Source organism: Artemia sp. Qi Xiang Cuo, chromosome 8, assembly GCF_049724085.1.
Source record: "Artemia sp. Qi Xiang Cuo chromosome 8, ASM4972408v1, whole genome shotgun sequence".
Lineage (NCBI taxonomy): Eukaryota > Metazoa > Arthropoda > Branchiopoda > Anostraca > Artemiidae > Artemia > Artemia sp. Qi Xiang Cuo.
The window spans coordinates 42307489-42322877 of NC_142801.1; the positions used below are offsets into that span (position 1 = coordinate 42307489).

The 15389-nt window shown below is 38.7% G+C and overlaps 1 protein-coding gene across 1 annotated transcript in view; it reads left to right on the forward strand.

The window, feature by feature from the left end:
* Positions 1-15389, forward strand: part of LOC148949426 (NFX1-type zinc finger-containing protein 1-like) — a 292710-nt gene that overhangs the window by 121698 nt on the left and 155623 nt on the right. The window contains exon 2 of the mRNA XM_089093454.1: positions 6588-6815. Within this exon, the coding sequence (XP_088949580.1) occupies positions 6617-6815 (199 nt within the window). The 5' untranslated portion in view covers positions 6588-6616. The remainder of the gene's footprint in view (positions 1-6587; positions 6816-15389) is intronic.

Below are 15389 nucleotides of genomic sequence, written 5' to 3' on the forward strand. Positions count from 1 at the left end.
GCTTCGTTATGAGCTTCTGAAGCCTCGTGTTTTTCAATCCTTTCGAATAGCTTTTTCCAGTTATTCATTCCTGTGTCGACAAACAGTACATTATCAGAAGTACTTCCATGATTTCTTGTTAAGGAAAAGTGCCGACAGCAAATGGCGTCTTCTTTAATAGAATATTCTACCCATGGTTTTTCCTCATAGGCTTTACCAGAAAAACGGCGACCGTTTGTTTTGGGGTATTCGGCTAACTTTGGCTGGTTGTGTGCCTCCCTTTTATGGTCGGAGATGTCAAGATTGCCCCTCAATATCGTATCCGGTGCATCGGTTACACTTCCACCCTAGAAAAAAATCCAGTGCTTTCGCTTTTAAACGTTTTAACTTTATTCAGAGGCCGATAGCTCTGAAAGAATTGTTCGTTTAAATAGGCGTCTAGGAGACATAAGGAATAATGGACTTTCCTAGTGAAATATTTCTAGAATTTCCAACGCTCCACAGCAAAAAATACTGTTTTCAAGCCATTTACTTCCATTTATACAGAAACTTTCGCCACTCTAAACCTTTCCGTCGGTACAGTTTTGGTTTTGTTGGAAAACTTTCGTCGTGCTCGCCCCCCCCCCAAAAAAGTGATAGTGACGCCCCTGCTCCTAGCTTCTAATTAGCTTTTCTGCAACCGTTTAGTGTTACGTATTGGCATTTTGCCCTTAATAGTTTTCGTTTTTGTTATTTCATGATTAATAACGGGGTGGTCTATTAAATAGGGTGCTATTTCTCTCATTTATAATAATAGCTTTATTTCCGCCAAAATTGACGATAGCATACAAATATCGTTCGACTGATCATTTAATACGCTCTAGCATCTTCTGCATGTTTAAGCGCCTCCAAATGCTCAAATTCTTAGTTTTTAGAATTCGGTAAAATAGTCTAAGCTAGTCAACTGAAATTTAAAAGGGTTAAAACATATGTATCGTTTTTTGTCTGTTTAACTACGAGTAGAATTTCCTAAATTAAACGATAATATAATCCGAATAAGAAACTTAGCAACTCAATACAACAAAATTCTCGTACTTATCTAGCTTATCAGCAAAATCTAGGAGGGCAAGTCGAAAATTTTGTTTCGGATGAAGCACGCTGACGTGAAGCGAATGGCTCTCAATGACAGCCGATTTCACTTTAAAAAGTAGAATTTTGTCACAAAACAGCAGTTTTTATTTATGCTAAAACTGTCAATTCAAATGTATTTTAGCTTTTTGTCGTTCCTTTTTTACGCCATACCCAGTTTCTAGGGTGAGAACATAACAAGAGGTCTAAATAATGGTTAGCGGCCACCTAGCTAAAATGGCTGGGCCTTAGGAAAGCATTTAATGCTCTTTCATTCTCTTAAGCTCTTCCACAACTCTTTGCCATAAATTATGTCTGATAAATCAGGCTGTAGTCCCTGTAGTCATCTCTGAAGTCCTAGCCTGCCCCCCCCCTCCTTGAATGACACCTCTATATCTATAATTGTTTGTTATATGCTCGGTTATATGATTTTCCCCACAAAATTTGCGATTTATACATTAATCCAAAGTTGTAGCGCGAAATTAAGATCTTACTTCTGTAGGCTAAACTTTAGTTCGCATGGAATTGATTGCATGAAGCAAAGGCTAATAGTTTATATTAGTCAAACCATAAATGGTAAAATTACACACCTCACTTGGGCCAGCTTCTGTTGCTGCCTCGGTTGCTGCTACACTATCCACCAACTTAGCTTTTTTAGCCGGTTGACTAGGTTTAAAAATATCGATTATTTTTCGCTGACTCATCGCACACTCTTATTTAATAAATGAATTCATTCAATACTATCTTTACTTGACAATGCTAGAGAAAACACGAGGCTCCGGGTTACGCGTCATTTCGTATAAGATTTTGTATTCGATAAAATTTGTATTTTTTATTCGGATGAAGGATAAATAAGGGTATAATCTAAAAAAAATCTGGGGGGGGGGGCAAAACGAGGTCTGGGGGGGGGGCAACTGCCCCCCCCCGTGCCCCGTAGCAATTTACGCCCCTGACAAGGAGGCTGGAAATCAGGCAATAAAGTTCCTTCACTTGCATAGAGAATTGCAAGATTTGAATATCATTTCGCAGTTACAAAATTGCCCTAAGCAACTTTGAAAAAATAGAAATAAGTTTCAATGTTGCTCCTTACTTTCAGTTCAAAAAAATTGTTTTTTATTTAGTTTCTGATCGTTTTGTTTAAAGACTGCGGGAAATCTGGCGCCCCCCTTCGTGAAAAATTCCCTTCCCCCGGGGAAAATTCCTCCATGGAAAGATCCTCCCATTTAACCTCCTCCACCGAAAAAATCCCCCTGAAAACGTCTGTATACTTCTCAATAACCAATACTATATGTAAACAATAGGCAAAGTTCATAACTTTCATTCCTTCCCCCAAGGACTGCGGGGGATTAAATCGTCCTCAAAGACATAGCTATTAAATTTTCGATTATGCTGAACAAAATGGCTATTTCAAAATTTTGATCGGGTGACTTTGGGAAATATTTAGCGTTGGAGGGGGCCTAATTGCCCGCCAATATTTAGATTTAGTTTTTGGTCACTTAAAATTGGCACTAGCCGCTAGAACTTTTAATTTCCGTTCGAATGAGCCCTCTCCCGATGATCTAGGGCCAGTGGGTCGATACGATCACCCCTGGGAAAAAAAAACCCGCATTTGTGATCTTTATTCTTAGACAAAAAATACAAAATTCCACATTTTTGCAGATATGAGCTTGAAACCTTTATGGTAAGGTTCGGTGATACGTTGAATCTGATGATGTTATTTTCATTCAAATTCTCTGACTTTTAGGGAGTGTTCCCTCCTTTTTTCGAAAGTATGGCAAATTTTTTCAGGTAACTTTTAATGAGTAAGACTAAACTTGATGAAACTTGATGAATATTTGAATTAGCATGATCTGATTCTTTTGATGGATCTATTGGTATCAAATTTCCGTTTTTAGAGTTTCGGTCACTACTCTGCCGGGTCCCTCCCTACTTACAGTTCGCTAATATGAACTGTTTGAAAACAACCATGACAGGCTAGAACTTTTCAACGAAGCGCTTGCTTTAACTTCAATTTCCTCTGTTTGTGTGATAGTCAGTTGTAATATAAATTGCATCATTGACAAAAGTTCCTTCAATGGTTTTTATTTCAATCCACATGTGGTCTTCAAAGATTTGATGAATTTACAAACTATTAAAGCCCTTGACATTGACGGTCCTGAAAATGCCATTTATATTTATGTATTTGTTTATATTTACCAGAATGCAGAAAGCTCTTGTCTTGTTTGCAACAAACACTATGCGCATAAAGGTTGTCAAGAGGACGCATAAGCAATGTCACAGGAAGGGTCTATGTTATTAAGTTGAAACCTTCAGGGTGTGTTGAGGGGCATGTTGAAAAAACCAAAGATGCTATGTGTATACTACTGCTAACGCTACTGCTACTACTATAACTATTGCTATTACTGAAGCTAAGGGTATTAAGGTGAAGTTTTCAAGGAGTGTTTTGGCGGATGTAGAACTAAATCAAAAGGAACTATGAGCATGTAGACTGTCAAAAGGGTATTACGGCAATATCTCAGGAGCAGCTTATATTATTAAGTCGGAACTTTCAGGGTATGTTGTGGTAGATTTTGAACTAACCAATAGACACTGTGTGTATGTACTAATACTGTTACTACGGTTGCCAAAACTAATGAGGCTAAGGGCATTAAGGTGAAAGTCTTAGGGAACGTTTAGAGGAGGGGGTAATTAAAAAAAAAACTATGTGTAAGTAGGTTTTCAAAAGAGCACATTAGTAATATCATAGGCAGCGCAGCACTATCACAGAAACTTTGAAAGGAGCACATTCGATTGGAAATGAAAAGTTTCAAGAAGTGTTTTGGCGGATGATGACCTAAATCAAAAGGAACTGTGAGCATGTTGACTGTCAAAAGGGTATTTCGGCAATATCTCAGGAATAGCTTGCATTATTAAGTTGGAGCTTTCAGGGTGTGTTGTGGTGGATTTTGAACTAACCAAAAGGCACTTTGGGTCTGCTACTAATACTGCTACTACGATTGCCGAAACTTATTAGGCTAAGAGTATTAAGGTAAAAGTTTTAGAGAATGTTTAGGGGAGGGGTCAATTAAAAAACTGTATTCAAGTAGGTTTTCAAAAGGGCATATAAGCAATATCACAGGCACCGCGGCACTATCATAGAAACTTTTAAAAGAGCTCATTCGATTGGAAATGAGAAGTTTTATTGTCCTTATTAAGATTTAAAAGAAATTGGGAGGCAAATAGGCCCCTTCCAAGTCCAATAGGTCTCCAAACACAGCCAATCAAAATTTGGAAATATTTATTTTGTTCAACATAGTTGGTGACGAATTCATTCTCAAAGCTCACTTATTTGGCGGATATTTTTTCCAAAATTAAACGAACTCCCTTTGTATTTGCAAAGTTAAAAAAAAATATTTTAGTCATGTTCCTAATTTAATAGTCTTTCATTCATATTTGTAACACTTGTAATATAAGTTCCACTGCTTACCACTACGGAATCTGAGGATTACCAATATTGAGGCTCGTGACCGCGACCTGCTCAATATTCTCTCGCGACTCATAGTTTGGGAAACACTGGCTTAGGGTATTAGGTTGGGACTTTCGGAGCAAGCTGAAAGGTGTATTGAGCTAATAAAAAAAAAAATTAAAAAATCGAGAAAGAATTGAACTGAGAGACTAGAGGAGGGAGGTCATGAAACATACGGTGTCTTTAATAGGTGAAGTACACTATGCACATGCCACTAGTATCAATTGTCTGCTGCTATTACTTTTAATATTACTAAGGCTTATGGTATGAATGTGAAACTTCTAGGGACTGTAGAGTCGGGTATTTTGGGCTAAATCGAAACATAGTGTAAGTGTATCCAGGTTGTCAAAATAGCATAGATACAATGTTCTGGGGATGGTACTAATTTTTATTTTTTAGGAAAGCTTGAGGATGTATAAAAATAAATTAAACAATACTGTATGTCCAGATTTTCAAAAGGACGTATCCTATTAAAAATTCCTGAAACATTTTCTCCAACATATAAATAGTAAGCCAAACTATGGATTCTTAAAAAAAAAAAAGATTGAAAATATCTTTTTTTTTTACAATGACAAAGACTATGTCAATAAAAAACGAATAGAAATTAATTAAAAAAACTGTTTCTACTGAATATGTTTTTCAAAGAAAAGTAGAGCTACATTGAACCGAATATAAGCAGAAGTAAAGTCAAATGATTTTTCAAGCACTAAGGTACCAAAAAATAACCATCAATAAATAATTGAAACCCTAAAAAGAACAGAAATTACGATAAATAACTGAGTCAAACTCAAAAGGAGGAGAAACTTAGATGAGCGCGGCTGAAGCCTTGCCTCATGCCTACTGAAGACCAGAGCATAATTTGCACTTTACTGAAAAGAAAATAAATCTTAAATGTTTTCACTTTATTAACTTTATCAAGTCCAAAATTATTAAGACATTAAGGAATAAATATCAGTATATGTATATTAAACTGTCAATTCATCTTTTTTTTGTTCAATAATCTTCATTATGACTTTTTTTCTTTATATATATATAATGAGAAATAGGAACATTCAGCTGGAAATAAGGATTGTTTTTAGTAAAGTGCAAATTATGTTCAGAAGTCATGGGCGTGTCAGTTTTTCAAATTAATTTCAACAAGGATTTGTTTACCAAACAATGACTTTTTGCGCTGGAATACGGCATATGCCCCCTGGCCCTGTCATTACTGATTGTAGTACACTTGATTCGTAGATATTGCTAGCAAGTTGGATTCAAGGTATTAGCGTGCATTCTGAGTTTGCCAAAAAATGGACTAGTTTAGAAAAATATGCTGTGTGTTAATTATAAATTGCTTTCATAAGAGCCAAACAATTTTCCTTATTAATGGAATCAAGTTCACCCCTAGAGACCCATATGTTGTAGCTTACATTATTCTTTGGTAGGCAAATGGTTTCACTCTTGGTCTACAGAACGTAGGGATAGATGAGAAGAAATACAACTACATACTTGTATACAAAGGAGAAGTAATAAAATCACTTATTTCTTCTTTTCTCCCAGCCACTTTTTATGGAAGGGATGGTTTTAGAATCATAGAAGAAGGTTCATTCAACTACAAATTCGAATTTTCTAGTAACTTTTTTAATAATCAAGGATGATTTGAGGTTAAATTTCCCTTTCCCATGCCCTTTTTTATACCAACCCACCCCCTTGAAAGTTTAATTCCCCTTTTTAAGAGGCAAAAGTGATGAGGTAGTTTGAAACTTTGGAAAGTTTCTAGCCAAGGGTATTTCATGATCTACAGAAATAAAAGGCCACTAAATGGACTGTAATCGCGATTTCTTTAGTAATGTATAAGTAGGCACAAGTCAGGTACCATTAATTCAACCACATTACGCTACTTGCCTAACTCTGCCAGAAAAAAGCAAATGAAGACAGCGTTAGTTATTTTTTTCCTAGGCCACAATGCTAGTAGAACTGTCGTATTTGTTTTTTTGTTAGTATCTTTTTCTTGAAGAAGTGAATTTGTGGTAGAAGTAAAACACCATGACTGATAGAAGGATGAGAGCTGACGGTTCAACTTCAGACTCAAGTAAGACAAAGTACGATGACCCTCCATACTCAAGACTATTCGTTGTCTGCAATAAAGGTGTCACAGAAGAGGAGCTACGACCTGCCTTTGAAGGATTTGGGAGGATAGAGGAAGTTTGGATTGTGAAAGATAAGTCAACTGGAGAGGCTAAAGGTAACTTTTTTGGAAAAAGTCTCATAGAAAATTTATATTCAAAGCCAAATTTGACGCCCCAATAACCTAAAGACAATTTTTTCACCTTATAGTGTTAGAACATATTAAGAACGAGTTTTTCTTTTGCTGAGTATTTGCAAGTTACCAAAATTCATGCTAGATCTGGGCGGGGAAGGATTCAAACCTATATTAATTTTCTGTATTCTAGTATTAGTTGCTGCATCTTAAATTGTAATTAGGTACCGTTTGATAACATGGGAAATTCGAACTTTTAACATGTGTAACATAGGTTTGCAGTGTAAAAAAATACAGAAAAAAAGTAGGCCTAATGGTTGGAGGAGGACTAGATTTTTTATATGTAGAAGTTCCCACTTCAGAAAACATTATTAAAACACCCTCATCCTATTCTTTGAAAACATATCTTACAGAGATACCTCCATCCTACTCCATCAAATCTGTCTCTGACTTTTTTCAAGTGAAGACCCAATGATTTATTAACCTTGAGCACTATAAAGCTTGTCAAAACTAGAATATAAAACCTAGGTATTTTAATAACGTCTACCCACTTGATGGCTTAACACTATGTGACCTATACTTCAATTAAGTTAATGGGGGACTTCACAACCCGTAATTGCTATTAATCATATATCAAATACTGTCGCACTAGGGTGGGACTTTGTATTCTTGTGATACTTGTCTAGTTACGATGCCTGGTAAAACAATGTCCCAATGTACGTTTTTTTTGTGATTTGACCCTCTCCCAGGATATGCTCATAGGGCATCTTAAAAGCTTACTTGCGTTACGTAATATATGTCTGCGGATTTCAGTTCTTATTGAGAATTGACCAGAGCTAAAAAAAAAGTGAGATAAAAAAAGAAAAGAGTAGAGCATGAAATAATGTGGCAAAAATCAGAGGCAGCACTGTAACGTTTCCTAATAAAAGGGTTGTGTGTCTTCCACATATTATTCTTATCGCTTTAAGGGTCAAAATAGATTGAAGGGTAACGAGCCCAGTTCCGTACTGTTTTCGTTACCTGGGCCCCCATAACCCTTGAAGTTATTCCATCAAAATTTTAGTTTGCTATTTTGTTCAGGATGCTCGAAATGTCAAATGAATTTGCCTCTTGGGATTACCTGACCTTTAAATAGGCTCTTGATCTGATTTAAAATTACGGCTGTAAGTCCTCGGGACAAGATGAACTTAATCTAACAACAAAATTGCTTTAGGACATGACTTCACATCCTTTTGACCACCCCTCTCTTAGTCTAAAAAGAGGGACCATAAAAGGGCTAATAAAATTTTTCCTGATCGCCATAAAACTCATATCTTTTAGTTCTTTGACTAGAGTAAACCCAGTAAAGAAAAAAAAATAAAAAAATTCCAAATAAGTTCCCCCAAAACAGGACCAGAGAAGAGTCACCTGCTTTCTTTTTCACATGTTACGGAACGGGTGGTTGTAGAAACTCGATAGGTGGGCCATACATCTAGAAATTTGAATTTCTACTGCCCCTGAGAAGATCCAAAAGTGATTTAAGGGTAAATTATGTGCCCTTTTCTGCTACCTTTCCCTCGCCCCATAACCCCATACTATCATATCAACATTTTGAGATATGATATAACGATAACGCCATTTTGAGATAGCGCCATTTTGTTGAGAAACTTGAAAGGTTTGATGAGTGCGCTTTTGAGTCCTACGTCGCCCCCACATCCCCAGGTGTGGGGTGATGTCAACCCACACTTACAGGCAGTTTAGCACTGCCTAAGTAAAAAGTGACATGGGTTCAATCTTCTATTATTATTGATTTTTCGCCTGGCCAGTTTGTATGGAAGTAGTCGTTGACCCTTCAGGGGGATGGGAATGGGAGGACCATTAGATTAAAAATTGGAACACCTAGTGTCCTTTTTAAGAGTCCAAAGAGACCGTAGGACAACGAACCCTACTCTGATGCCTTCTTTTTGCCTCCTTCCCTGGACCTCCATTGACATCCAATGAAAATTTTCAGATAACCATCAAACAAATTTAAAGGTTCAATAACTGCCTCCGGGAATGACTTGGCCCCCAGAAGTCCCTGGAGCAAGGGTCGTAAATTGTGCAAGTAGCCAATGTTTACCTATTGGATACGCTTTTGGAATATGGGGGTATTTTTGATCCTGGGTCTTAAAAAGGCTTAAGGGGGGTAAAACCTTTGGGGATGGCTGAGGGGGATGCTGAATTAAATCAAAAGATATCGTATGCATGCTGGTTGCCAAAACGCGGTATATGCATTATCAGAGGAAACGCTATAGCGTTGACTATAGTAAAGGGCATACGGCTCCAATGTTTTATTATTATTTATTTATTTGTTTATTTTTTCCCCAGAGGTACTTCATATGAAAGGGGTCGTCATATAAACTTCAAAGGGGCTCATTTGATTGGAAATCGAAAGTTCTAGTATCCTTTTAAGGGTCAAAAGTGATTGGAAGGCAACTAACACCTCTTCCACGCCCACCATTTCCCCAAACACATCCAATCAACATTTTGAGATAGCCATTTTGTTATACATAGTTGATTTCCAGATAGAAATTATGCTTTTGAGGAGGTCACTCCTCCCACAGCCCTCAGGGCAGGGGTTGTGAGTTATTTTGGTTGAAAATTCTGGAAATTGGGTTTTTGAGGATGACCGCCCCCCCCCCCCCCCACACACAGCCCTCAGGTTATAAGTTATGCCCTGGGGGCATATAATGTTCTTATAGAAAGCTTTGTCGTAGAAACTTCAAAAGGAGCTCATTTGATTGGAAATTTAAATCGCTAGTGCCCTTTTTAATAGGCGAAAGTGATTGGAGAGCAACTAATGCCCCTTCCACGACCACCATTCCCCAAGCATATACAATAAAAGTTTGGAGATATACATTTTGTTCAAAGCAGTTGAAGATTTTGGAAATTATATCTTTTAACCGGACACTCCCCCCACAGTCTTCAGGGCAAGGGTTATAAGTTATGCCCTGGGGGCATATATGGTTCTTATGGAAGGAATTTTCTTATAAACCTCAGAGAGGGCTCATTTGATTGGAAACTGAAAGTTCTAGTTCACTTTTTAAGCATCAAAAGATATTGGAGGGTTACCAGCCCCCCACGCCCTTTTTTCCCAAATGCATCTGATAAACATTTCTAGATAGCTATTTTGTCAAAAATATTTAAAAGATCATATCACAAAACTTCGGTGTCAACACAACCCTCCAGGGCCCGGGGGCAGTCATTGTAAGTTATGCCCTGGGGGTATATATTGTTCTCATGCGAAGGAATGTTTGTAAAAACTTCAAAGAGGGCTCATTTGATTGGAAATTGAAAGTTCTCGTTCACTTTTTAAGAGTCAAAAGAGATTGGAGGGTAGCTAGCCCCCCCCGAACCTTTGACCCCACATGCATCCGATAAAAATTTTGAGATAGTTATTTTGTTAAAAATAGTTCAAAGATCAGATCCCAAAAATTCAGTGTCGACACGAACCGCCCGGGCCCTGGGGCAGGCGGTGTACGTTATGCCCTGGGGGTATATTTTATGGAAAGGATGCTCTTATAAACTTCAAAAAGGGCTTATTTGATTGGAAATTGAAAGTTCTAGTTCACTTTATAAGAGTCAAAAGAGATTGGAGGGCACCTAGCCCCTCCTCCAACCTTTTCCCCCAAAAGCATCAGATAAAAATTTTGAGATAGTTATTTTGTTAAAATAATTCAAAGATCATATGACAAAACTTCGGTGTCAACACAACCCCCCAGGGCCCTTAGGCAGGCGGTGTAAGTTATGCCCTGGGGGCATATTTTATGGAAAGGATGCTCGTATAAACTTCAAAAAGGGCTTATTTGATTGGAAATTGAAAGTTCTAGTTCACTTTTTAAGAGTCAGAAAAGATTGAAGGTAACCTAGCCCCCCCCCCCTCCACGCCCTTTTATCCTCAAACCCATCCGATAAGAACTTTGAGATAGTCATTTAAAAAAGAAAATAGTTCAAAGACCATATAACGAACACTCCGGGGTCGACATAGCCCCCCAGGGCCCGAGAGCAGGCGTTGTAAGTTATGCCCTGGGAAAATATATGGCTCTTATGGAAGGGATGCTCGTAAGAACCTCAGAGAGGGCTCATTTGATTGGAGATTGAAAGTTCTAGTTCAGTTTTTGAGAGCCAAAAGAGGTTGGAGGGCAACTACCCTCCCCTCTCCCCCACACCCCTTTTTTCCCCCAATGTATCCGATAAAAATTTTGAGATAGCCATTAAGTTAAATATTGTTCAAAAGTCAGATACCAAAAACTCAGGTGTCCACACAACCCCACAGGGCCAGGGGGCAGGCGTTGTAAATTATGCCCTGGGGCATACATGGTTCTTATGAAAGGGATGCTCATATAAACGGCAGAGAGGGCTCATTTGATTCGAAATTGAAAGTTCAAGCTCACTTTTCAATAGTCAAAAGAGATCCGAGGGCAACTAGCCCCTCCCCACGCCTTCTTTTTCTAAGCCCATGTGATAAAAATTTTGTGATAAGTATTTTGTTAAAAATAGTTCAATTTTCAAATAAGAAAAAATTTGATCTCAATACAACACCCAGTGCCCGGGGGACGGCCTCCCTATTTGTGCCATGAGGGCATGTATTGCTCTTATGAAAGGGATGTTCGTATAAACTTCATAGAGGGCTCATTGATTGGAAGTTGAAAGTTCTAGTTTACTTTTTAAGAGTCAAGAGATTTAAGGGCAACTAGCCCCCCCCCGCTCCCTTTTTTCCCCAAAGCCCTCCGGTACAAATTTTGAGATAGCCAGTTTTTTGATCAAAAATTGTTCAAAAATTAGATAACAAAAACTCCGGTGTCAACACAGCCCCCCCCAGGGCCCGGGGTAAGCGTTATAAGTGTTTTCCTGGGGGCGTATATGGTTCTTATGAAAGGGGTGCTCGTATAAACTTCAGAGAAGGCTTATTTGATTGGACATTGAAAGTTCTAATTCAATTTTTAAGATTCAAAAGATATCCAAGGGCAACTAGCCCCCCCCCCCCTAAGTCCATCCAATAAAATTCTTAAAATAGCCATTTCACTAAAAATAGTTCAAAGTTTAGATAACAAAACTCCGTTGTCGACACAGCCCCCCAGGACCCAGGGATAGGCATTGTATGTTATGCCCTGGGGGTATATATGGTTCTTATGGAAGGGATGCTTGTATAAACTTCATAGAGGGCTCATTTGATAGGAAATTGAAAGTTGTAATTCACTTTTTAAGAGTCAAAAGAGATCGGAGGGCAGCTAGCCTCCGCCTCACACTCTAATTTTTTTTTCCCAGAGGCACTTCATATAGAAGGGGTTGTCGTATAAACTTCAAAGGGGGCTCAATCGATTGGGAATCGAGAGTTCTAGTGTTTTTTAAGAGTCAAAAGTGATCGGAGGGCAACTTGCTCCCACCCCCAAGCCCTCTTTCCCCAAATACATCTGATAAAAAATTTGAGGTAGCCATTATTTTAAAAATAGTTCAAAGATCATATAACAAACACTCTACACAACAATCACAATAGTTCAAAGGTCAGATAAGGAAAACTCCTGTGTCGACGCAACACCCCAGGGCCCGGGGCAGGCGTTTTAAGTATTGATGTGGGGGTATATATGGTTCTTATGGAGGGTATGCTTGTATAAACTTCGGAGAGGGCTCATTTGAATGGACATTTAAAGTTTTAGTTCACCTTTAAAGATTCAAAAGATATTGGAGGGCACCTAGCCCCCCCCCCTTCACGCCCTAAATGCACCAGATAAAGATTTTGAGATGGACATTTAATTAAAAATAGTTCTAAGTTCAGATTAAAAAAACTCCACTGTCGGCACAGCCCCCAGGGCCCGGGGATAATCGTTGTAAGTTATGCCCGGGGGGCATATATTATTATTATTATTATTCATTTATTGCCCGTCAAAAAAAGGTACAAAAGGTACAATAGACGGAGTAATCACTAAAAAAACAAAAAAGAAAAAAAAAGAAAAAGGACACAAACACACATTAAAAATTCAAACACATGACAAAAGAAAACTCTTCATTACATTAATACGAACAGTGACTATATGCATTACATTAATATAAAAAAACTATTGTGAACAAATTGGTGACCATGGATGATTAAACTTACTTTGCAAACCGTATAGACATTTATTAATGCTAATATTAGGGTCAGCTAGCTGATACAAATGAATAATTTTACGGTTTCTTGTCCAAGGGGGCAAATGTAGAAGATATTTAGCAATCTGAGCAATCTGAGCAAATCTGAATATGGTTGTTATGGAAGGGATGCTCGTATAAACTTCATAGAGCGCTCATTTGATTGGAAATTGAAAGTTGTAATTCACTTTTTAAGAGTCAAAAGTGATCGGAGAGCAGCTAGCCTCCCCCCCCCCCACACACTCCAATTTTTTTCCCAGAGGCACTTAATATAGAAGGTGTTGTCGTATAAACTTCAAAGGAGGCTCATTCGATTGGGAAGCGAGAGTTCTTATGTCCTTTTTAAGAGTCAAAAGTTATCGGAGGGCAACTAGCTCTCCCCCCCCCAAGCCCCCTTTCCCCAAATACATCTGATAAAAAATTTGAGGTAGCCATTTTTTAAAAAATAGTTCAAAGATCCTTTGACAAAACTACTTTAAGTATGGCCATTTCGTTAAAAATAGTTCAAAGGTTTTGATAAGGAAAACTCCTGTGTCGACGCAACCCCCCAGGGCCCGGGGCAGGCGTTGTAAGTATTGATGTGGGGGCATATATGGTTCTTATGGAGGGTATGCTCGTATAAACGTCGGAGAGGGCCCATTTGATTGAAAATTGAAAGTTCTAGTTCACTTTTAAAGAGTCAAAAGATATTGGAGGGCAACTAGACCCTCCCCATCATTCCCTTTTTTCCTCTAACACATCTGATAAGAACTTTGAGATAGCAATTTTTAAAAAATAGTTCAAAAATCATGCAATGAAAACTCTGGTGTCGACACAACTCCCCAGGGCCCGGAGGCAGGTGTTGTAAGTAATGCTCTGAGGGCATATATAGTTCTTATGGAAAGGATGCTCGTTCAAACTTCGGGGAGGGCTCATATGATTGGAAATTGAAAGTTCTCGTTCACTTTTTAAGAGTCAAAAGAGATGGAAAGGCAACTAGCCCCCCCCCTCTCCACGCCCTATTGTCCTCAAACTCACCTGATAAGAACTTTGAGAGAGCCATGTTTTTCAAAATGGTTCAAAGATCATATAACGAAAACTCCGGGGTCGACTTAATCCTTCAGTGCCCGGGGTAGGCATTGTAAGTTATGCCTGGGGGGCATATACAGATGTTGTGGAAGATACGCCCGGGGCAGGCTTTGTTATTATTGATCTGGGGGCATATATGGTTCTTATGGAGGGTATGCTCGTTTAAACGTCGGAGAGGGCCCATTTGATTGGAAATTGAAAGTTCTAGTTCACGTTTAAAGAGTCAAAAGATATCGGAGGGCAACTAGACCCCCCCCCATCATTCCCTTTTTTCCTCAAACACATCTGATAAGAACTTTGAGATAGCCATTTTTAAAAATAGTTCAAAAATCATACAATGAAAACTCTGGGGTCGACACAACCGACCAGGGCCCGGAGGCAGGCGTTGTAAGTAATGCTCTGAGGGCATATATAGTTCTTATGGAAAGGATGCTCGTTTAAACTTCGGGGAGGGCTCATATAATTGGAAGTTGAAAGTTCTCGTTCACTTTTTAAGAGTCAAAAGAGATGGGAAGGCAACTAGCCCCCCCTCTCTACGCCCGATTTTCCTCAAACTTCTCTGATAAGAACTTAGAGAGCCATTTTTTCAAAATGTTTCAATGATCATAAAACGAAAGCTTTGGAGTCGACGCAATCCTTCAGGGCCCAGGGTAGGCGCTGTAAGTTATGCCTGGGGGGCATATACAGCTGTTGTGGAAGGTATGCTGGTATAAACTTCAGAGAGGGCTCATTTGATTGGAAATTGAAAGTTCTAGTTCAGTTTTTAAGAGTCAAAAGAGATCAGAGGGAAACTATCCCCCACGCCCCTTTTCTCTCACATGCATCCAATAGAAATTTTGAGATAGCTATTTTGTTAAAAAGAGCTCAAAGATCAGATAAAGAAAACGGTGTCGACACAACCACCCAGGGCCCGGGGGCAGGCGTTCCAAGTTGTGCCCTGGGGGCATATATGGTTCTTATGGAAGGGATGCTCGTATAAACTTTAGAGAGGGCTTATTCAAATGGAAAGTAAAAGTTGTAGTTCAATTTTTTAGATTTAAAACAGATCGGAGGGTCCCTAGCACCCTCCACTCCCTCTTTTCCCCAAACTCATCATATACGGATTTGAGATAGCTATTTTTTTTCAAATCAATGCAAAGGTCAGATAAAAAAACTCCGTTGTCGACACAACCTCCAGGGCCCGGGGGGCATGCATTGTAAGCTTTGTCCTCGGGCCGTATATGGTTCTTGTGAAAGCGATGCTCGCATAAACTTCAGAGAGGGTTCATTTGAATGGAAATTAAAAGTTGTAGTTCATTTTCTCAGAGTAAAATAAGATCGGAGGGCAACTAGCCTCTCCCGCCATCC